This window comes from Haliotis asinina, chromosome 15, assembly GCF_037392515.1.
Source record: "Haliotis asinina isolate JCU_RB_2024 chromosome 15, JCU_Hal_asi_v2, whole genome shotgun sequence".
Taxonomy (NCBI): domain Eukaryota; kingdom Metazoa; phylum Mollusca; class Gastropoda; order Lepetellida; family Haliotidae; genus Haliotis; species Haliotis asinina.
The window spans coordinates 42,050,476-42,073,371 of NC_090294.1; the positions used below are offsets into that span (position 1 = coordinate 42,050,476).

General features: G+C 39.5%; 2 protein-coding genes across 4 annotated transcripts; both read right to left on the bottom strand.

Annotated features, from left to right (window-relative positions):
• Positions 1–819: 819 nt before the first annotated feature.
• On the bottom strand, positions 820–4,205 carry LOC137265176 (toll-like receptor 13). Of its 3 annotated transcripts, none has more exons than XM_067800512.1 (2): positions 4,005–4,205; positions 820–3,342 (listed from the first exon to the last, which is right to left on the bottom strand). In XM_067800512.1, exon 2 carries the CDS (start codon positions 3,324–3,326, stop codon positions 1,224–1,226), a length of 2,103 nt encoding a protein of 700 aa, XP_067656613.1. In that variant the 5' UTR covers positions 3,327–3,342; positions 4,005–4,205; the 3' UTR covers positions 820–1,223. The 3 variants fall into 3 exon arrangements, with proteins under 3 accessions (XP_067656613.1, XP_067656612.1, XP_067656611.1); XM_067800511.1 differs by having other exon boundaries at positions 3,988–4,199; XM_067800510.1 differs by having other exon boundaries at positions 4,031–4,188.
• A 14,192-nt stretch (positions 4,206–18,397) lies between these two features.
• LOC137266409 (uncharacterized) lies at positions 18,398–21,055 on the bottom strand. The gene is made up of 5 exons (XM_067801903.1): positions 20,873–21,055; positions 20,704–20,731; positions 19,401–19,610; positions 19,113–19,231; positions 18,398–18,532 (listed from the first exon to the last, which is right to left on the bottom strand). Exons 1-5 carry the CDS (start codon positions 21,053–21,055, stop codon positions 18,398–18,400), a joined length of 675 nt encoding a protein of 224 aa, XP_067658004.1.
• Between the last annotated feature and the right edge of the window lie 1,841 nt (positions 21,056–22,896).

Consider the following 22,896-nt stretch of genomic DNA (forward strand, 5'->3'; position numbering starts at 1 on the left):
CTGTATCAAAGGTATCATACTGAAGTGTCTGCCTTTCTAGCCCGGATCTTCACGGGGTTTCGACGTGTTGATACCTGTATCAAAAGTAAGCCTTTCTGGCCATGTCACGAAAACGGAACACATATCTTTCGTGTCACTAGGCACGTACACATATTATCATGAAGTGTGTGGTCCCCTTTACAACAATTTAGATATTTATGGTGCGTGTTTTAATTTGTTTGTTGCTCAGAAAACTCACTCAAAAATATTCAGTCAAATTGAGTATGATAAACCAGTAATCACATCTGGACGAGACAATCCAGCGTCTGATGTGAGCAAGAAACACTGCTGTCGGGGCAAGATGACCCGGATGGTCAACAAACCTGATGACCTGAGCCCCGTTTCACAAAGCTGTCGTAGCTCTACGACTGTTAGGGCAGTCGCAACACTACCGCAGCTTTGTGAAACGGGCCCTAGATCCACAGCACACCTCCTCCATACAGTGAAAGAGAAATCACCATGTCTATAGTTTGAAGGAGTGAGTTTAGTTTTACGCAGCACTGAGCAATATTCCAGCTATATAGCGGCGGTCTGTAAATAATCGAGTCTGGACCTGACAATCCAGTGATCAACATCATGAGCACCGATCTCCGCAATTGGGAACCGATGACATGTGTCTGACCACCCGATCCCGTTAGTCGCCTCTTACGACACGCATAGTCGCCTTTTATGGCAAGCATGGGTTGCTGAAGACCTATTCTACATCTGAAAGATGACACAGTGGCTGTATTTGTCTATTAACATAACATGGATGAATGAATAAATAAAGAAGTCTGGTTCTTTGAAGTATGAATTCGTTTATTCAAATCCGGATTCATGTGTGTACCAAAGTAGATAGACATGAAACGTCTAAAACTGCAAAATGCTCAACGATTTATTACGAACACACACACGTGAACTCCCAAATGTATGTTTATGTGTATCAGAATTTAATCGATGTAAATGCTTGATTGTCATTTTGGAAGATGCTGTTTGATGAACATGGAGAATTTTCTGGGCTTCATCTATATTTAATTGAAACGAAGAGAAAACTGGAATGTCTGGTCCAGACTCGATTGTTTATAGATCGCAGCGACAGAGTTGACAAATTGCTGGGTACGCCGTAAAACTACACTCATTCAATCACTTCCACAGATGACGATATTTAGGTAACTGATTTATGATGTATAGGTCTCTGATTATGTTTAGGCTACCAGCAAATCAACATCTGCATTGTTTGTACAATCAGTTTGCCCAATAATGCCATCTTCACACAGAATTTTTCTTATCCTCTCCTTAAATAGTTCCTTGGCCTCTGCATTATCGCACCACTGAATGAACGTTGTTGACATCATTAAAGCTCGCAGTGCTGACGTCACATGGCAGGTCCTGATCTGATCGAGAAGAATCACAACAATGTCAATCTCACATTTCAGGAATGAGTACAGAGCCAATTGAAGCTCAAATTTGCACCAGTCACTCTGCATGTATTCGTTAGAAATAACCAAGATGGTCTTCCTGCTGGAGCCCATAGCTTCAATCACGTTGTCGATTATGAATTTCCCGGGGACAAAATCTCTTGTGTGTTCACAAAGCCGAAGGCCGACTTCCTCTTCCAAATATTTCAGGAGTTGACCATGAACCCAGCCACCGTCTTCATTGCTGTAGGAGATGAATGCATCATATTTCAAGTCGACCAACTGACGGTTCTGTTGCCGCTGTCGCCGTAGAAGAGAAATCCAGTAACGGATGTACCATCGGTACCGATACACCACCAGAACTATGACAGTGAACATCAAACACACAGACAGTACAATAGTCAGGATGACAGTGTACAAGTGTTCAATGCTACACGACCTTTCACTCGGGTTGAATTCAGCAAGTCTGAGACGCTTTCCACTGGGTGATGTGCACTCATAATTACTTGGGTAATTAGAAAAAGTGATGCTCTTGTTGCCTATGACTTCTTTCATCCAGGTCCTGAACCACAGCAGCTCACATGAACACATAAAGGGGTTGCCTGAGAGATCGAGTATCTTTAAGCTGAGTCTGAACTCAAGAGGGAATGTGTCCTCCTTAATGATCTTGATGTTACAATTTGCCAATGAGAGTCGGCTGATGCTAGTTACGTTCGCAAAAACGCCACTGGTGAGGTTAGGAAGGTTATTTCCAATTAGGTTCAAGCTACGAAGTTTTGTCAACTTTGTGAACACTCCAGCTGGAAGGTCATTAAGTCCAGTGAAATCCATGAGCAGAGATTCTAAATTTTGTAAGCTTAGCAGAAATTGTTTCAGTTTTTCGCCAGCAATGTTAAGTTTAGTGTAACTAAAATGAAGAATTCCGAGATTTGGTGTGAATCTGAACATATCTTCCAGATTGTCACGAGTACCTGTAAAAGGTGGGTTCTTAGCATAATATAACTTGTACAGGCTTGTTGAATTGAATACTAAAGATCCTACCGATTTCAAAGCCCATAGATTGGCGATAAGTAAACTCTGAAGATTAGGCAGATTTGAGAATGCATTGTCTGGCAAATGTTCAATTCTGTTCTGTGAAAGTATCAATTTGTTCAGATTTTTTAAGCACATTATAGACGACACGTCTAGACGACGGATCGCATTATCCTGTAGGTTTAACATTCGCAACATAGGAATTAACGGCTCACCACTGTCGGTGCACAGGGGAGGAATTGCAACCAGATTATTTCCGTTTAGATTCAGATGTATCAGATTTTGCAAAGGACTTTCAAGTATAAATGAGTACATCCTAGTTTCAGATAACCACAACTGAGACAGGTTCAAGGTCTGTGATAGGGCAGTTCCATTGAACACTTCTAATTCCTCACCCGCCAAAGCAAGATTTCGAAGTGATGTCAAATGCTGAAAGACCACTGCATTTATATGTTTTACTGGCCCACCGTTTCCTGTGATTACTACGCTGGCTAGATCGCTCCTTACGCTGTTGAGGACTGACAAAATGTCTGGTAAAGGAAGAACAGGCTGTTGCCATTCCAGTGCTTTGAGGAAGTGTAGATCCCCCAAAGCATCACGCGATATTCCGCTGATGATATTATTTGTCAGTGTGAGGGATGTGAGGTTACAGTGCGTTAGATTGGCCATCTGGTTCCTGGTGATGAAGCCTATGTTCATACGACGCAGTTGGACTGATGTGATTCTTGGGGGTGCCCTCGGAATACCGTTTCCTCTTTTGTCACACATCATAACAGGAGGACTGCAATAACAGTACGATGGACAGCCGCTCACGAACTTCGGTAAAAGAGCAGCGAGTAGGAAACAGATGATCATCATGACTCGTAAATCTCCACTGCAACAAGAAAAACATAACAACATTAACATCGATGAGTGAGTGACTTTACAACGCTTTTTATCAATATACGAACAATATCACAATATCCAGAAATGAGCATCACACATTGTGCCTAAATGGGAAACGAACCTATGTCTTCAGCGTGACTTATCGACTGGATTACGTTTGAAGATGTAGTACCATGGTCGTGCTTGAAAAGTATCCATTTGTGTAGAACGATGCTCATGCTGTTGACCAGAGGATTGTCTGGTCCAGTTACGAATGGCTGCTATTTAGCAGGAATATTTTCGATTGAGGCGTAAAACTAAACTCAATATCCGGCGTTCGGCACTGACGAAACGGATAAAGCAAAGACTACATAAATATAACTTTCCACTCATCCGGAAAATTAAACGTGTGACTACTCTAACAGTACGAATAGTGATCCTGTGTTCATGCAGAGTTAAAAAATTGTCTGTAACATTTGACAGCATCACATCATGATGTCGGAAGGCTTTATGCGAAGATATTCTGGAAGCAAGACATGGCTTTATTGAAGATGGATGACGGTAATGATCAGAATGCATAAATTGTTAAGATACCTGCTCGTCCTAAATTTGTCTCATCACAATATATTCACTATGAACTGCATGTTATACATACGCGAAATCAATAATCACCAAATGCCGTTTATATGTCCTCAAACCTGTGAAGGTCCGCATTTGAATCCTTCTTCAGCTTGTCGAAAAAGGCAGCTAATAGGTGGTCAAGCTCAATGATTTCCTTGACCTTGGCTGCTGTAATCATACGTAAACACCTCTTCACATACATACCACTGTATGTGGAGCTGCTTGTTGTGTCTGGATGCCTGCTTCTCTTCTGCCCGACGACGGCAGATCACGATGTCACTGTACCGGATGTCTAATGGATGAATCATTTCCCCAACACTTGACAGTGGTCAACAGAACAATAGCTTATTCATGACAGGCTTGATGAGTGAGAGAATGAGTGAGTGTAGTTGCAAGCGGCTTTTAGCAATATTTCAGCATCCATTGCAGCGAGGACACCAGAAATGTCCTTCACACGTAGTGCCCACATGGGCAGTCGAACCCAGGTCTCCCACGTGACGAGCAAACGCATTAAACACTAGGCTGCTAAGACACATTGGAACACCCTACCGTGGAAGTTACATGAAACAAAAAGACTTTTAAAGGATCTACCTGATTAGTGAGTGAGTGAGTTTAGTTTTACGCCGCACTCAGCAATATTCCAGCTATATGGCGGCGGTCTGTAAATAATCGAGTCTGGACCAGACAATTCAGTGGTCAACAGCAGGAGCATCGGTCTGCGCAATTGGGAACTGATGACATGTGTCAACCAAGTCAGCGAGCCTGACCACCCGATCCCGTTAGTCGCCTCTTACGACAAGCACAGTCGCCTTCTATGGCAAGTATGGTTTGCTGAAGGCCTATTTTACCATCACGGGTCCCTGAGTTAATTAAGAAACGTAGAGAATAGGAGTATCAGGTTATTAACATATTAATTGGAGATTATAGATAACCCGATTTCCTCATTACCTCTGACGTAAAGCGGGATAATTATTTCGGATTACCATGAGGATCAAGTGACTCCTAATTTGCTAAGCTAAATTCACTGATCAACTACCAAAATACAGAGACTAAGATGTATCACAGGCTGAAGGCACTTATGACCTTTGAACACAGTTAATCGAGATCAGAAATCATTTCAGTGAAGCATCCCATTAGTCAGTGCTATCAGCGCAGCTAAATTCAGTTACAACCTATGCACTCCCAATTTGTGCAGGAAATGACAAGACATTGAATGCGTCGCATTATCATTTTGTCATTTTAACTTCATCTTTATGATAGTCTCTGAACATATTTTGTGTTTTGTCGTCTTCAGTGGGTTACACGGGTTCCATAGAATGTCCGACAACCTAGTAACCGGAGTGCAGTACAGAGAGATAATCAAGACTGTCGACTCAACTGCAAGATACTTATCATTTCCTGTTTGTCTGAGACAAGAACATCCTGGCAAAGGTTACCGGAAACACAGCCGTTTCTTATTACTCCACTGTTTGTAATGATTTGTTGACCTCCAGTGGACTGGCCATGTGTACTGCCGTTCACAACTATGTCTGGCGCATTTCAAATACGATTACTTTCAGTGTAGTTAGGTCACTTTGAGAGAAAACAATCCAGTGATCAACAGCATGAGCATCGATCTGCGCTTTTGGGAACCGAAGACATGTGTCAACCAAGTTAGCGAGCCTGACGACAGTAAGGAATACACACACACACACACGGGCGCGCACGCACGCACGCACGCACGCACGCACACACACAAAGATCACTTTGTAAGTGCTGTCTCAATATGTTAGTAAACAAAAAGGGTGGAATTGAATGTGAGAGTATGGTTTGTGCCTTGATCTCCGATATTGAAACTGAAGACCTGTACATCCAGGTGTGTGTATGCTGATTCATTTTTTTAGATAATATTTAACGTCACAACGCAATATTGCAGCCATATCGTGACGAGAATGCACGTGACATAGAAAGAAATATATGTGCATATTATGAAGAGCCTGTCGACGAATGGCAGTAACACCACTAGACTATCACAGTTCATATTAAAACTAGTGTGGAAACTTAAAAAAAGTAATAGTATCACTATTTGGATAGACAGATCGCCAACAACAGAGCCTAGATCACCATACTAGGGACCATGGGGACTGCTGCCTGCATGGTCCCTAGCTGGATTTACACCGTCCCCTCAGCTGCTGGCGACTATGCAAGATTAGCCGCAAACTAAAATGATACATATTCTGCAGGTAAACTGTTTTGGGACTTATGTACCCTCTCTAGAGGACATTAATTTTACGATACTTCAATCCCTTTGGGGATACAGCCATTAACAATCTTAGTTGCTAATTCAACTTCCAATCATAAAATATTTATCTATTTACAAGTCATGTAACAGATCTAATTATTTTAAAAACGCAATGATTAAATGATAACTAACATTTCTAAAAAGATCCTTCATAGTTCGTGATTTAAAATAGTTAGCCTGATTCATTTAAATGGCTGCATTTTGGATTAGGCAATCCTTTAATGTAGATCTTTATCAACTATTCACATACATGTAAGTGTTTCAGTGTTTTTGCTTAACGCCATACACAATGTCATTCCAAATATGTGGCTTCGGTCTGTAAATAATTGTGGGAGGTGAGATAGGCATGTGGCGAAAGGGTTTTCCCGTCAATCCGAAGATGTGAGTTTCCTACATTTTTTATCATGTTTATTTCCACATTCAGTATCAAGGAAGGTGTAAGTAGTTGCACAGTGTGTACTTAGTTACAAGACATTTGCTTGATACACCTCTAAGACACCTTCACAAATCCCATTCATGAAGTAGATAAACATCTTTGAGTATGTGTAGCATATTTTACCTTTCCAATTGCAATGATTATAGTGAGTAATATTTAACGTCACATCGGCAATATTGCAACCATATCGTGACGAGAACATACGTGACAAAAAGAATATATATGCATATTATGAAGAACCTGTCGACGAAGGAGAGTAAAACCACTAGACTATCACAGTTAGTATTTAAACTAGCGTGGAAACTTAAAAAATAATAGTATGACTATTGGGACAGTACAATATAAAAACAGGCCACAGATCGCCAACAACAGAGGCTAGATCACCATACTAGGAGCCATGGGGACTAACAGTACCTCTGCTACCTGCATGGTCCCTAGCTGGATTTACACCATCCCCTCAGCTGCTGGCGACTGTATGTAAGATTAGCCACAAATTACAATGACACATATACTACAGTTAAAATTGGAAGATTAAATCTGATTCCAAATGTTTTGGGACATACGTACCCTCTCAATAATTTTACGGTACTTCGAGGATACAGCCACTAACACTGTTATCTGTTTATTCAACTTTCAATCATAAAATAGCAATGATTATAGCTAAATGCACTTATGGTATGTTCTCTGGGGTAGTGCACATAAACAGATTATGAAAAGATGACCAGAAGGTGAAGAACTCGTTATTGCTGTTTGTAGAATATGCATTATATTTTGTAATTTCATAGTATATTTTCCATCTCCCTTACTACATGGTTAAAATATGGAACTTCTTGTTTTGATTTGTGTGTATATACTACCTGTTTCACTACAAGACATATTGCATATAGAGAGTTATGTTCCCTGTAAACCCGAGTAGAATATTTTCTGGTGTAAAATCAATTTTGCCGTCAGTTACAGTCTTAAGCCAGCTGGCCGGGTTCTCCCAAATCTTTTTAACATGAGAAGTCATAAACCAGATGGATAATTGTTTCTAGTTCTCTCGAACAAAATGCACACATAGGTGTGTCCTTTAGACTAATTCTGTTTAAGAAAATGTTTGTAGGTATAATATATAGTATCATCATCTGTAGCCATTTGTACTACATTTTGTACATCGATTCGTCATCGTGTATATGTTTCGTAACATTGTGTTATCATATTGTGTTTCAAAGACCCTTTCCTATTTTTTTTATGTGCATATCATTTATTGCAGTTAGGATACATATTTAGTTTGGATATATTGAAAGGTAGTATTGGAGATACTGTTATTGTTGTGGAAAGGGTAATACGTCTTGTCTTTAAACAAGCAGTTATGGAGGATTTGATACTATAATATCTTAACTTGATATATGTTTTGTAGCTCTTCATAAGTGTAGAATTCTGCTGTAGTAGGGTTCATTAAATCATAGATAAAGTGTATTCCTGCACTGTACCATTTTTATAAAAGGGGTTACGTTGCCTACATTTAACACGTAATTAAACCAGAGTCTCATATTGCTTTTGTAAATATGATCCTCATGCAGAGATGACATCTCGTCTTATATCAGGTTTTATGTGTCTTTCCACATATTCTCGGTCTGCTATCCAAAGCCTCTTGTAGGTAAGTATAAAGTTTTCAACCAGTGCTTTCCATTTTCAGGTATTAGAACATAAACATAATATTTTACATGCTTAAATAATGTTCTTAATAAGTGGAACACTAATTCCTCCGTACTCATGTAGCATAGTGAATAAATCTTTTCTAAATTTATCATGTTTATTTTTCCATACAAATTTTAAACATGCTTGTTGAAATTTATGTATTGTTTCATCTGAGGGTGATGGAAGTGAAGAAAATAAATGATTTTGCTTGTAATAGTGATTAACACTGGTGATAGTGATTATCAATGGGCGTAAGTGGTCTTGCTGACCATAACTTCATTTCATTCTCTATCCTCATTTGCCTACATGAGTAAAATGTGTGATGTCCATTCCTGGCGTCTTCTCTGCCATGATATTTCTAGAATATTGATGAAAGTGTTGTAAAGCTAAACTCACTGTACCTACTTGAGTCTGGGCAAGACACTCCAGTGATGAACAGCATTGATATACAAAATTGGCATACGAAGACATCTGGATAAGAATCAGTCTGCATATATGCCAAAACAACAGTATCGAAACAGCGTTGCTTCGCATTATGAATGATTTGTTGACATCTATGAATGGTGGGTATGTTGACTTGATGGTATAGATAGATCTCTCGGCGGCGGTTTGATACACTGAACACTGAAGGAACTGTACTGAATTCATTCATGTCATGCCTTTCTGGTCGAGTCCAGTCAGTTTGTATCGGTTACTCAAATTCTGAAACTGCCGTGTTCCTCAAGGATGTGTCCTGGTGCCCATTATATCCCATTTGTATGCTTCTGATCTTGGAATATCTTTCAACCACTGGGTGAAATGATCAAAATCAGTGTAAACATAACTGGATTTTTAAACGTAGTATTCTAGTTATTTTAATTTTGGCTACGATTTCTTACAATCGACAGCAGCTGAAAAGATGGTGTAACTCAAACTGGGGTCCATGCAGGTAGAAAAGTACTGTCCCATGGTTCCTAGTATGGTGATCTACCTTCCGTTCTTGGCGATCTGTAGCCTGTTTTATATTGTGCCATGCCCTATAGTTAAAATGTTTCGGATTTAATTACTAATTTTACAAGTAAATCTGTAATATTCTAGTCATTTTATTGCCCATCGTTGACTGGACTGCACAATCCACCACATCATCAGTATTGTTTTAGTCATGATAAGGCTCAAATATTGCCAAAGTGACTTTAACTCTCTATAAATTGTGATCTTGACATTGGCGTAGGACGCAGTTTCTGGAAACGTTAACCTTGGTCCTAACTTTTCATTGGTCAGTCATGACACTTGACATGACTGTCACTTGTCTCACCAGATCATACAGAGGAGGGATAATTTCCACGCTGACCAATTCCCATCTCATCTTAATTGCAGATCAAGATTTGTAGATCCGATCCTTTGTAAACTATCTTTACATTTTGACCGCTTATACAGCAGAGCGATTGCGAATCTATAGGGCGCACGGTGGGGGTTGTTATGTTCTCTAAGATTTGAAAAGTAAACATTCTAACAAAACATTCTTCACTGATAGGAGGTGTGACGTCATTTTTCGCCAATAACACATTGTGTTTAATAACACAGGTCAATGTAGACACCATGAGGGATATCAATTATGAAACAATTTCCAAATACGTTGCCAGGCTTGGGGATTGAGTTGCCTAAAGAAAATTCAGAAACAACTAAATGATGGAGTTTGTTTGAAATTCTGAAGGGCACGATAGCAAAACCTGACGGCAGTACTAAGGCAAAAGGGGAGAAAAGTGCTTCTCTCAGTAATACAATTCAACGCAAGACTATATGTAAAGTAGAAATGGGTACTGTTACGAGCTTTTCAAGACAGGTATCCTCACATTTTACTTCCCGTCATCTGTTCGAGGCACACACATTAAAATACAATCTGTCAACACCATCACCCAAAGTACCCCAGCTTCCATCACCGCAAGTTCAGTTTCCTCCTCAGAACTGCAGCTTCCGCATCACTAGTAATTCCAACATTTAGCTGCGGAGGATATCAATCTTCAAACTCGAAAGAACCTCTGGTTTCAACCAGCAGAGTACCTCTGGCATCCACTTCAACAGGAGTCCCAAGCCTTTACCTCCACAGAACATCCAGCGTCTACCTCCACAGGACCTCCAGTCTGCAGCAAAACCTGACAAATCAGTGCTATGATTTCCAGAATAGATCGAATGTGCATTGGATTTCAGAGTGCATTGACTATCCTAAATTGTTCTGACATTGCCAGTAATTGCTCAAGTGAATGCGATTCAAAAGCAGAGCCCCTTGTATTCACAAGAAACCTAGCATCCCTTTAGTCAGAATTATTTATCAGCTACGTGTGCCCAGACGCTATTTCCAAGATCCAAACTCTGGTGTATGTTGAAGTAAAAAAAACATCAGAGAAGAAGTAGTAATAGGGGCAGAAACCAGCAAGTACTCCAATGAAATGTCAGAAACTAGGGGGTTATGTTCAAGTGACCAAGACACGTTTTTCAAGAGTGTGAAGAATTTCTACAGCTTGCTGTCAGCATGGTATGCAGAGCTGTCAATTTAGAGATGACTGTCATTCTCATGCAGAAATTGCAGGCATCAATCTCAGAAGGTCTTTTACCTGAACATCTGGGAAATGCTTTCTTGTGAGAATCCTGAAGTGGTAAGTGATGATCAGAATCTCAGCAGTGCCATTTCAGTGTGCCATGAAGTGGAACAACAGTTTAACAGATACCAAGTTGAAAGAAGAGACGACTGGCGTGGCCAGGCATGAGAAAGGTCAGCGTAAGAATGATGACAGTTGTGCCCCGTACTGTCATCTGTGCAAGGTAGTGACTTCATCCTGGCGCATGAACAAGAACGAGAAGTGACCGGTAGAGTGAGTTTGGGTAAAAAGTTGAGCCTCTCACTCACCATGCAGTTTTCGTTGCCGCTATACACATGTCACATTACATGAACTATCAAATGAAAAACAATGTGGCTTATTAAACATGATTTATTTTGTTGGCAAAATACATTACTAAATTCTGCAGAGTTTATGCTCATGTTTTGCTTATGTCTCTGAAAGAATTATGAACACCCACAATTAAAAGAAGGGTGAAAATATCTACATGAAAAACACATTCTGGCACAATTACTGCGATCTATTCACTTTATATTTCCAAATTTTTATTTCAAATAGGGGTTTAGAGTGAGTGAGTTAAAATTTTACATCGCATAGGCAGTATTACAGCCATATAGCGATGAAAACAAGGTAATCAATCTAAAACATCCGTCGACAAAGGAATATGGGTTTAGAATCGCATTTGGGATTTGGTTTACTCCCAAAGCAGATGCTTAAAAATGATTTTAAAATATTTCCCAAACGAAACATTCAAGTTGCTGCTTGTCTCCTCGTGGAATATTGAAATGAATACGCTGTGTATGTATGAATGACCCGAAAATATGTATTAAAATATCTAAAGGGATGTGAGATAGAAATCCAATCGTAAACATTCAAGTTGATTCGAGATATATATATATATATATATATATATATATATATATATATATTATTATTATTTATTTTAAAACGCGAAGCGATTTATAAATATATACAGCATATTTCCTAAACTTTTGGAAGCGCACATACAATCTCTAAAACAAGCCCACACTATCGTCAGAAACACACTTAATCAGACTCATGAGAACCATTAGGTCAACAAGCACACGTGCGTGTATTTTAATTTCTCATCGTCCATGGCATGATCCGTAAATTATACACGAAGCAGCAGACTAATCTGTTAGCTACGTTCATGAACTGTCAATGTGGCGACGTATATTGCTCAGGATTTATTTTCTAAACAAACACATTTGTCATGAAGTATGTAAGAACTGAGAATTATTTCTTATCAAAGCGCCCAAATCATTACGCGTGTTTTGATTGGTAATTTTCACATATAAGAATCATCGAGACGCGGACGAGGCTTTGTAGAGGTTACGGAAAGGGCCGAGCGTTGACGAATGCTTGAAATAATGTCCGACCAGTAGAGGGCGGAAAAGTAGATATAATGCAACATTTAACCACTCAACACAGATCAATATGTTGCATGAACATGAACCGAAGAAATTTATCATACGATGGTGAGTCTTCTGCATGCAAATATATTTTTTCTTGTAGGTGTGACGGGGGACTTTTCATGTCTCTCTATTTTGTACGACTGACACGTACATGAATCCGGAGTTGACTAAACAACCACAGTTCTTTGCCTAGTTCTCCATCCATGTTATGTTTATAGTCGAATAAAAACACTGTGCCATCCTTCCGCCTAGATATGGTGATTTCGCCTTCATGTGAAATGGGGTTTAACTTCGTACTTAAAAGTATGACGATGTGCATGCGTGTGCATGCGTGTGAATGTGTGTTACTGAGATACCATGCCGTTAAGAATGAATACTCCACTCACGCACGTTATATTGACTCCGAGCCCACCAGTCCTTATTGTACTCAATAATGCCATTAACACAAAGCAAGGTCGAGCAAGTATCATATTTTAACGTATTTTGGCATGGCTCGGCCAGGGATCGAACCCGCGACCTTAGGCTCTCTAGCCACTACACCACGGACGTGTCGCCTTGCAGACATGTGTTTGATTGCAAATTAAAAATACCGTGATACAGGCAATTTTAAACCAAAAGTCACTGTGTTCTGTAGTCTGATTGGTTAAAAAACATGATCAAATGGTATTAGATTCCCGGAAACTGCAAGACTATTCACTGCGTATTGACCTCGCAAACAATTGTTTTCTGGGTCATCAATAGTGGTGACGTCATTCAAATCATATTGTGACGTAAAGTCAGAATGACGTCACAAATGAGCAACTCCAGACACAACCATGGGAACCAGCCTGTTGATGACACTTCACTGCTGTACCCGTACTCGATGTAAACGAGTGCAGACAGTAAAACCCTTTGGTTTACTTTTGTGTTTACAATGTCGATAAACATCATGTGTTGGCCAATTTCCGAGACACTTCACTGCTGTACCCGCACTCGATGTAAACGAGTGCAGACAGTAAACCCTTTGGTTTACTTTTGTGTTTACAATGTCGATAAACATCATGTGTTGGCAAATTTCCGGGAATGGTCCATTTGAAACCAAATCCAAATGCATTCCCGTGCTTCAAATACTCAATAACACCCAGAAATTGGCCAACGCATGATGTTTATCTCCTAAATAAATTCTTCCTTATGTGTTGAAGTTTTGAAGAGGCGCCTTTACAGGGCAATGACTACTAGCTTCCTATGATTATCAACAATGCCAATGTGACCTGCAGCTATGTACATTAAAACGAGACACCGGAAATGCGTGTGCAACACATTTTGCAAACTTTGCAACATAACCGACGCCGACTGGGGCACCACGGTGACATTCGGTGATCCAGGAACTGCGCCAATAGTAAGTTTGTCAGATGCACTTGAATTGAGATCCAAAATAAATAATGAAAATGCGGTGTATTTCTGGCGAACAACTGGGATGTGATTTTTCACGAGGCATAATTTAGCTTTCATATATGCTAAACTACAAAATTGTTGGTAAGGGCAAAGATCATGTTTATAGACAGCGTACTTGATGAGAAATATATGGGTTTAACTTTACGAATTTAAGGTAATTTTACCTAAATTATCCTCTTCTAATTCTGCAATATCATTTGAAGATCGTGTATACATTTGGTTGGCACTGTAAGCATGAAAAACAAAAAAAACTTACAATGAAACAAAAGTTGGACTTTCACATTCACAGCTATGAAACAGAAGGTCCATTCGACAAAATGTTATCACAAAGGGATTCTACTGCGACAGAAACATATTAGTTTACATACAAAACGTTAAGTGCCAATTTCCATGGGCAACTGAATGATATTCCTAGAGGACATTTCGTCAAACAGTTTGCTTCTACACTAACATTCATATACACATGCAAGCTTAAAATCTAATGATTTCACAAAAGAGTAACACATAACATGGTCACGACACTATGAACATCTTCACAAGCGGGATATGATGGTATGCATCGAACAAGAAAGTGAGAAAGACCATTTATTCAACCTTAAGACAGCATGGGGTGCTATGATCATTTTTGATTGTTTTACGTAATGTGAACCTGTGAAACTGGTTAATGAATATGTGTATAGTCAAGTCTCGTCCAGGTTGTAGGTAATTCCAAATGGTGTTATAGACAACACCATGTACGTCAGCAATATCAACAGGTCTCTGCATAAGTGATACCTCAAAGAGAGAATTGTCAAGTTACATTTAATCACTATGTGTCATTCGATACACGGACATGTGTCGGTGTTCAGGTTGGCAGACAAGTTTGATGCGTTAGAATTAGACTTTGTGCGGATAACCCTGAAATCGTATAGAAATATTGGCAGTAATAGGCGACCTCGCCTAGATGGACATTGAAAGACCAACTGTCGTTGAATTCCCGATTTCAATATGTCGCATATACGTTGTCCTTAGAGATGAGGGCTAGTGAACTGACAGCAGTTTCCGCATCATGGAATTGTTTTATCTGAATCATTATCTTCATGAGCTGATGAACGTAAACTATACAACATCAGCCCTGAAATATTGACAGTAGTGGGTGACCTCGCCTACATGGATACTGATAAACCAACTGACATTCCCCGATATTAATATGTCGCATGCCTAGGTCGTACTTCAAGCAGAGGGTTAATGAACTGACGATAATCTGTGCATCATCGAACATTGAGAGTTCAGTTTTAGTAGTTGTAACAGGACCATGCAAAACTAAGGTTTCTGAATTTGCACACAATAACAACATAACATAAACCTTTATTATGGTGGGATCTTATCCATCCGCTTAGATGGTTTTACATCATGTCAGTGCCGTGCAGCTCCAGTATGAAGTGGCGCAAGTATAAACAGTATTGACACTTGTCAAAACACTTCTCCACACATCAGTTGAATTGTTTCTGCCAGATTGATAGAGACCGGAAATGTGTATGATAGTCCAACAGAAGGTGTATCTTCATTTTTGATACTGTTGATACTTTGTAAATCATGGAACTGAAATTATCTTATATTTGGCTGATCTAAATACATCTTTTGTGTCCTTATAATGGTTTTTCAGTGCCAGTCAAACGTAAAAGTGGTGGTGTGTGGTCCTGTGCATTAAGCGACGGAAGTCTGTGAGAGCTTGAATACTCTACGTTTCTGACTATTAACATAATAGTGCCTCACAGGCAGCTTGGTAATATCCCGACTGTGTGTTAACACTTTGAGCTCTTTCATTATTATTATGTTTTACAGATTAAGATAGAAATGCAGCAGAGAGGGTTCGGATGATCCTGGCGCAGTCAACCTGGTAAATCTTATCATCAGCTCAGACAGCGAGTGGGACTTGTCCCAGGAAACACTGCCTAATCAAACCCACCAAGAACTTTCCGCAGGATTTGAAGGCTCCCCAACACTGCAGCCTTCTGCATTACCCAGGTTGTCAGATGGGCTATGGAGAACCCTTGCACTCTCCTTACCTGCGGAAAGTGAGTGAGTGAGGTACCAAACCAAGGGCACTGAAAACAATGGGGAGTCTAAGGATAGTGTACTTGGGATGCAAGCTGGACAATTCAAAGGCGAGGTCCGCATATTTATCATGCTTTTTCTGAATCTTGCCAATCACCCTGCTGTCAAAAGGGAAAGAAAATTCAATGATATAAATAAATTCATTGGCTTTATCAAAAAGGGACAAGATCAGGTTTGTTGGCAGGAATTCTTATGAGGCTGTATATTGGCCTATTCCATAGAAGTTTTTAAAACGTTCTGGATATGTTCATGGGCACACCATGGATGAACCTCGGAGTCAAAGCCACAGGCATGACGAGGACGGTAGTAAAAGCATACCATCATGTCTTTTCTGGGGAGTCTGAGAACAGTGTACTTGGGATGCAAGCGAGACATTTATGCCAAGGAAGGGCATCCACTGACAAGGTGTTGGACAGTCACTGTAAATTCATTACACAATCGACATTTCAGATTGACATTTTCTTTAAGAATCACATTCTGTCGAATGCGAGTGGTACGTGACTGGTCCTGAGACCGGCTAACTTCATCCAGGCGAAGGAGTCGGTTGGACTGATGTTCTGTTCCACACACTGCATGTACACACGATGCAATAGCTTCTTTAGTGAGCAACTTCACCTGGTTTACTCCACAAAATCAACATTAAATTTCAAATTGTGTCCAACAAGCATGACACGCTTTAAATAGCTGTGGAATTCCTTGTTTTCATCGTGAGTCTTGACATGCATCACCAGAGGATCATCCGATAAATAAACATGATGCAAAAGTACAGAATACAATTCTATTATGAAGAACCTCCACATTAATCAAACCACTTGGCTCTGTGTCGGAAGAATTTGTTTCGGAAGAATTTGTTTCGGAAAGACGAAAGAGGTTCACATGGATGTTGATTAGCAGCTTCCGATCTGCTGCCACTTGATTAGAATTCTGCTCATGCAAAGTTTCATGACGGGTACCAGTTGTAGTCTGAAGTGGCTCACGGCGCATCACAGTTGAACTCGGAGATTTTGCTCCGTCAGGTAAGCACACGTGGGCACGGGATTGTCCCAATGCAGCTTAAGCGACCTGCCATTGTTACGGTTAAGAATTTACAGTGACAAAATCTAGGAGCAGATAAATCCGGAAAACCAGAATGCTAAAAGTGTTGATCAGCTATTAAAACGAAATGTGACCCATCATAATTAATATTCAAAACACTAAATGTTGTAACCCAATAATAATTATTACTTAACATTAACAATTAATAACAAAAATATACAGGAAAAGCACACTCGTAACACCACTGACACATGGATTATCAGGCCATCCTGTCGCCTTTGAACACTCAAGTAGTATGGAGTTTAGATATTTTGACCAAGATATTCTTGGCCGGGTTCTGTGCCTTCCATTGGGGAGAGTCCCATCTTCAGTAAAGTTGGTTTGACTACCAGAGGAAGACTGACTGGGCTGCGGAAGTTGTTATTATTATTTATTATTATTATTGTTGTTGTTGGTTTATCATGATCTAAGCATTCCAAACTACTGTTTTCATGAAAATCGCCCAGTCGAACCCAGAGTTATTACATTAAAGTATCAATTCATCGCTTAAAATAGAATGATATTCTACACTTTCATGGTCCCCTGCACATGTACGATATCTGATGGAAACCGCATTTAAATCAAAGCTAATGAATCATTCCTGATACTGGAAAATCACATTTTAACAAAGGATTCTAATTGTACCAGGTGATCAACCACATAGCATATTTGTTGTTACGTTCCTGTTTTCCAGATGAAATAGTAATCTATTATTAACACTAACATTAAATTTAAAACTTGCCAATTTCTTAAACTTAAGATACGTGTGCTTCTATTTTGTCTTTTATCACAAATGGCTGAAGGAATAGCGTAAATCCAGCCAGCACCCATACAGGTAACAAAGGTACTGTAAGGATGAGGATGAAGACTTTTATGAACCGACAACTTATATCTTGCAGTGGATGCGACGTTTCGGTGTAGATTCTAACACCGTTATAAAGCGACCGAAATGTCGCATCCACTGCAAGAAAGTGGTTCTCTATCCATATCATTGTTCATCCTCATCATACCAACTTCTAAAATGTCACTTAAACAAGGTACTGTAAGTCCCCAGGGTCCTTAGTATGGTGATCTACCTTCATTTGTTGGTGATCTATAGCCTGTGTCTTATATTGTAGTGTGCATAGTGGCATACTTGCAAAATAGATATCCCACACTTTTTCTAATGGTATAGTAATATATTAGTGATTAATGTTAAGGTACTATTGCAGATCTTCGTTGTGATAATGGCTTTCCATTATCATTTAAATCCATCTGGGATCCTGACAGGACGTAAAAGCACTGTGAGTTCCTATGGTCTATGTTTTGATGATCTAACTTCAGTTGCTGGGCGATCTGTAGCATGTGTTTGTTTTCGATGCCAAACTAAAAGTCTCTGATACTGACTCCTTTATTGCAAAAAGTACAGATTGTTACTGACAGTTGTTCAGGTAGTCGACTAGATTCTCAACCATGGCCACCTTTGCTGTTAAAATCAGTTTCCGGCGGTTGAAGTGCCAGATGACCAATTCAGCTTCCTTTGGTTCAACTGCTGCAAAATACATCATCTACAAACATAAAAAAACCAACCATGATGAACTTTTCTTCACTTTTCAGACACGGTGAGGTGGGTAATATGTGTCTACATTAGTATGAACAAAACTGATTATTTCCTTCTTAATGCATTCTTTGACACATTAGATACTTTCGACCCGTGACGGTCCGGGGTAGAATAGGCCTTCAGCAACCCATCCTTGCCAAAAGAGGCGACTATGCTTGTCGGAAGAGGCAACTTACGGGATCGGGTAGTCAGACTCGCTGACTTGGTTGACATATGTCATCGGTTCCCGATTGCGCTCGATGCTCAAGTTGTTGATCACTGGTTTGTCTGGTCCAGGTTCGACTATTCACCGACCGTTGCCATATAGCTGGAATATTGCTGAGTGCAGCGTAAAAGTAAACTCACTCACTTGGATGTTTCAATATATCAGCGGCAAGCAGCCGCAGAATGCACCATAAGTGTTGCTTTGTATCATGTTGAGTTTATATCACTCTCTCGTTAGTAAATACTTCAGCTTGGAACAGGCAAACCAGTGAATAAAAGTAACGACTCAGTTGAGACAGAGTTTTATCGTGACCACAACTTACATGAATGGGAAACTCGCCGAGAACTCTGTACATGAGACCTTGATGATTCTTCAGTCTGTACTTAAGGCTGGCCTCCAGGTTGTCTCGGATTTCCTCTTTGTATTCTTCACTGGTTAGACCTGATTTACACAAGTACATACGGTAACTCAAGTAATAATGGCTGTAAAATTACTTTGGACAGTGAAGGGTTGTTTTGGAAGAGAAATACGTCATGATTTTGTTGCTACTTACAATACATATTTTGTTTGTGAATCGAAACATCGCGACCTTACACAAAACAGGTTTTACCTTCCATTATGAAACTTGCATCCCAGAAGTAAATGCGTTCTCCAGTGAGGTTCACTGGAGCCTTGGCGCTTTCAATAAGGGTTTTGTTCACCCCCAGATCAGCTGCAAGCTTTCCACCCAAGTAAAGAGGTTTCACAGTGATGTCCAGTTTAGCCGCCAACAACTTCTTCTCCAGAGAACGCATGTCGCACAGGTTGGACATATTCAGAACTGGAAAGTAGTTGTAGAGAGGTCATAATTATGAGTGAGTGAGTTAAGCTGTTAAGTCACATCGGCAGTATTCCAGCCATATCATGACTAAATCACGTGTATAGTGATAGTAATGGGAAGTATATTTTAAAATCCTGTCTATGAACGACAGCAAAACAACTAGATTATTATAGATATAATTTTAGTGAGCGTGTTAATAGTTATCGTCACATCGGCAATATTGCATGGTTAACATGTGTGTGAAGTTTCCGGAAGGAAGGACGGGATAGGGAAGAATGAACGGTATATACCCGTATCGGGAGCAGAATGACTTTTACATGTGTTTTAGAAATACAGTTCACTGTACCCCCAAAAGTACACTTTTGCCAAGAACTAATATAGTTAGACTGGACGCCTCATAACAAAGCAACAGAAGCGGTTTTATTGTAGTGAGTGAGTGAGGTAATATTTAACGTCACATCGGCAATATCTCGTGACGAGAACATTTGACATTTAAATGAAATATATGCATATTGTAAAAATCTGTCAACTAAGGACTGTAGAACAATTTGAATTAAAAATAGCATGGAAAGTTAAAACTAAATACAATATAAAAGCAGGTTATAGATCGCCAACAACAGAAGGTAGATCACCACACTAGGGACCATGGGAACTTACAGTACCTTTGGTACCTACATGGACCCCAGTTGGATCCCTTCAGCTGCTGGCGATTCTAGGAGAAGCTAGCCAAAATTAATGCTAAGTTTAAAATTCTAACAAGAATGCTAAGTTTAAAAAGCCTGGTAACTTCACATAGACTTGAAAGTTTTTTTGACTTATGTACCCTCTCAGGAGGACAAAAATTTTACAATACTTCAACCCCCTTTGAGGGCACAGCCACTAACAATTCAACTTACTAATCTAAACTACCAATCATTAAAATACATCTATATACACAACATATTACTTATAATTCAACCAAGAAATCAATTTCCTATCAAAAACAACAATTAAATGAGAACTAACTGTGTTAAAAAGGTCCTTGATTGTTTTAACTGTAAAATACTTATCTCTTGTGATGAGTTATATGATAGACTGTCAAGTGAGTACTTACTTGCTAATACTCTTGGTTCACCAGCAACCTGCAGACAGACCCAAATACATATCAGTGTGTACAGTGTTTCTTTTGCTTTCGTTATATTTCATTTGATATTGTACAAGGGAATTTATCATTTGAATACACCTGAATCCACACAATGCATTTTGAGAAAATTGAATCTAACCTTGAAGATGAAATCAGCATTACCCGTTTCTTGCAAGATGCTGTTTACAGTAGCCATGGTGGTCTGTACATCAGCGACACCTGTTGGTTCAGTGATGTCGACAAGGAAACGAGAGAAGTCTTCGCACCTTGCAAGGCCCAGCATGAGCACTATGGCCACAAAGACCAGTGTAAGACGTTTCATTGCTGTATGTTAATGTGAAACAAACACCTTACTGATTCAACACACTTGAAGTTCCCATATATATAGAGAGGTGTAGGAATGGAGAGTTCCATTTACGAAAAGGGGTGTCAACGTAACTGTACGAGCACAAATCCTATATCTAATGAATCTCATGATCAGACACACATGAAACTTGATCTGAATCCAGGTGACGCCACGCCTTTTCTGTGGTAATGTTTTGCTAGTTTGTTACTACAACCAAACCCAATCCGAAGATCATATTTGGATCATATAGCAAGGACAGGATGTCCATCGCTCTATGTAATGCTTCGACACTAAATGAAATGATATCTGTAGATTTACCACAACACAAACAGGTACAATGAAATACTATTAATCTGAGAGATGTTGGCTTATGGTCTCACATTCAATACCTAATGATTTGTCACAATGGTTACATTGTTATGCCGCCCGTTAAAAGACATATTTATTTTTGACAAAAAAAAGCACACAGTGGTTGATATAGGGCCCTGGGGTGTTTGACTTGGTTTGCACATGCTATCGTATCCCACTTGCGCAGATAGTTGTTGTTGATTACTCGATTTCTTAAAAGACCGCCGCCAAAACGTTGGAATGTTGATGTGTGGGGTGATACACAGCAAACTCACCAGCGTTAAGAATAAGAACATTCAAGTGTTTCTAAATGTCGGGGTAATATATATGATATGTCCAGTCACTTGGTTCGTTATTTAAAATAAGTGATTTGAGGGTTGCCAAAAGTGCAACAGCGAGTGACTTGTATTTACAGGATCAGTTGGAATAGTCAAGTAGATGTTTTCTACTAGCTCCCAGCACTGACGGTGGACATCTTTCTCCAGGTTTGACAATCATGATACACTATGCACAAACACCAATTCTTTTCTGGTAATCCAGAGGATATGGTTTAGGATCCAACGTCAGTTGTACAAGTCACTGCGCTGCCAAAGTTGGATCCATCTTTAAATAATGGCTTGTACGTGTTATTTTCACGTTTTAGTTGATTAAAGTCTTATTGAAATTGTAATTTATGGTCACTAAGTGATTTAAGACGCGGATTAATGCATGCCGAAATGACATGTATACTCTTCAGAAAGGTAGGGGGAACATGAAATTTCAATTTGGATTGGAAATTTGGGTCTTTACCATCACCCATAAACACAACGCATAGGGTGCTCGTTGATATCACATTAGCCCTGTACACGTGTATGTGGTGTCATTCTTGATTTTGACAATTTTCAGTAAGGTCAAAACCTGAAAACCATTAACTTTGATAATTATCTTGCATCACATATTTGTTACGTGTTTGTTTGGAAATTAAAATCGTGCAAATGCAGAAAATCACGTATCATCTATCACGAGTGATTACAATAATGAGCATAAGTAGGTGCAAGTGGTGGGCAAACGTTCCCCTACTATGTAAGGAAGATGTTATCCAGCGTGAAAGGTGGCAGCAGAAGGAAAGGTTTGTCTCTTATTCCTAGAATCGGAACAAAAGTTGGCTTTTCGTACAAATCCTTTTGGAGGGATTTGCAAACATTATTAGATACAGTATTATACTCGTTAGAAAATAGTTTTGTGATATATTGTAATGGCAATTTTAAATTGCGATGGTTAACAGATGGTTCATCAACCGTAGAAGTTCTAAACGATCAAAGACAAAGTCTTTAGACCTTGGTGGTGGACAGAATCTAGTACTTTTATACCATATACGATGGAGAATTTAACTCCAAGGCATTTAATACCTGGCACAGATGTTTAATGTGAATAAAAATATTACGCAAAAACTAGGCCTCCTTTCTTCAATTTTGAAAGGGCTGCCCTTT

Bases quoted from the DNA above. Each gene is read 5' to 3' on its own strand.
- LOC137265176 (XM_067800510.1), bottom strand. From the start codon at position 4,155: ATGTATGTGAAGAGGTGTTTACGTATGATTACAGCAGCCAAGGTCAAG. The intron at 3,343-4,030 runs GTTTGAGGACAT...TTCTTGTTGCAG, and splicing joins TCAAATGCGGACCTTCACAG to TGGAGATTTACGAGTCATGA.
- LOC137266409 (XM_067801903.1), bottom strand. From the start codon at position 21,055: ATGAAACGTCTTACACTGGTCTTTGTGGCCATAGTGCTCATGCTGGGC. The intron at 20,732-20,872 runs GTTAGATTCAAT...GTCTGTCTGCAG, and splicing joins ATGCTGATTTCATCTTCAAG to GTTGCTGGTGAACCAAGAGT. The intron at 19,232-19,400 runs GTAAAACCTGTT...TGTGTAAATCAG, and splicing joins TGCAAGTTTCATAATGGAAG to GTCTAACCAGTGAAGAATAC.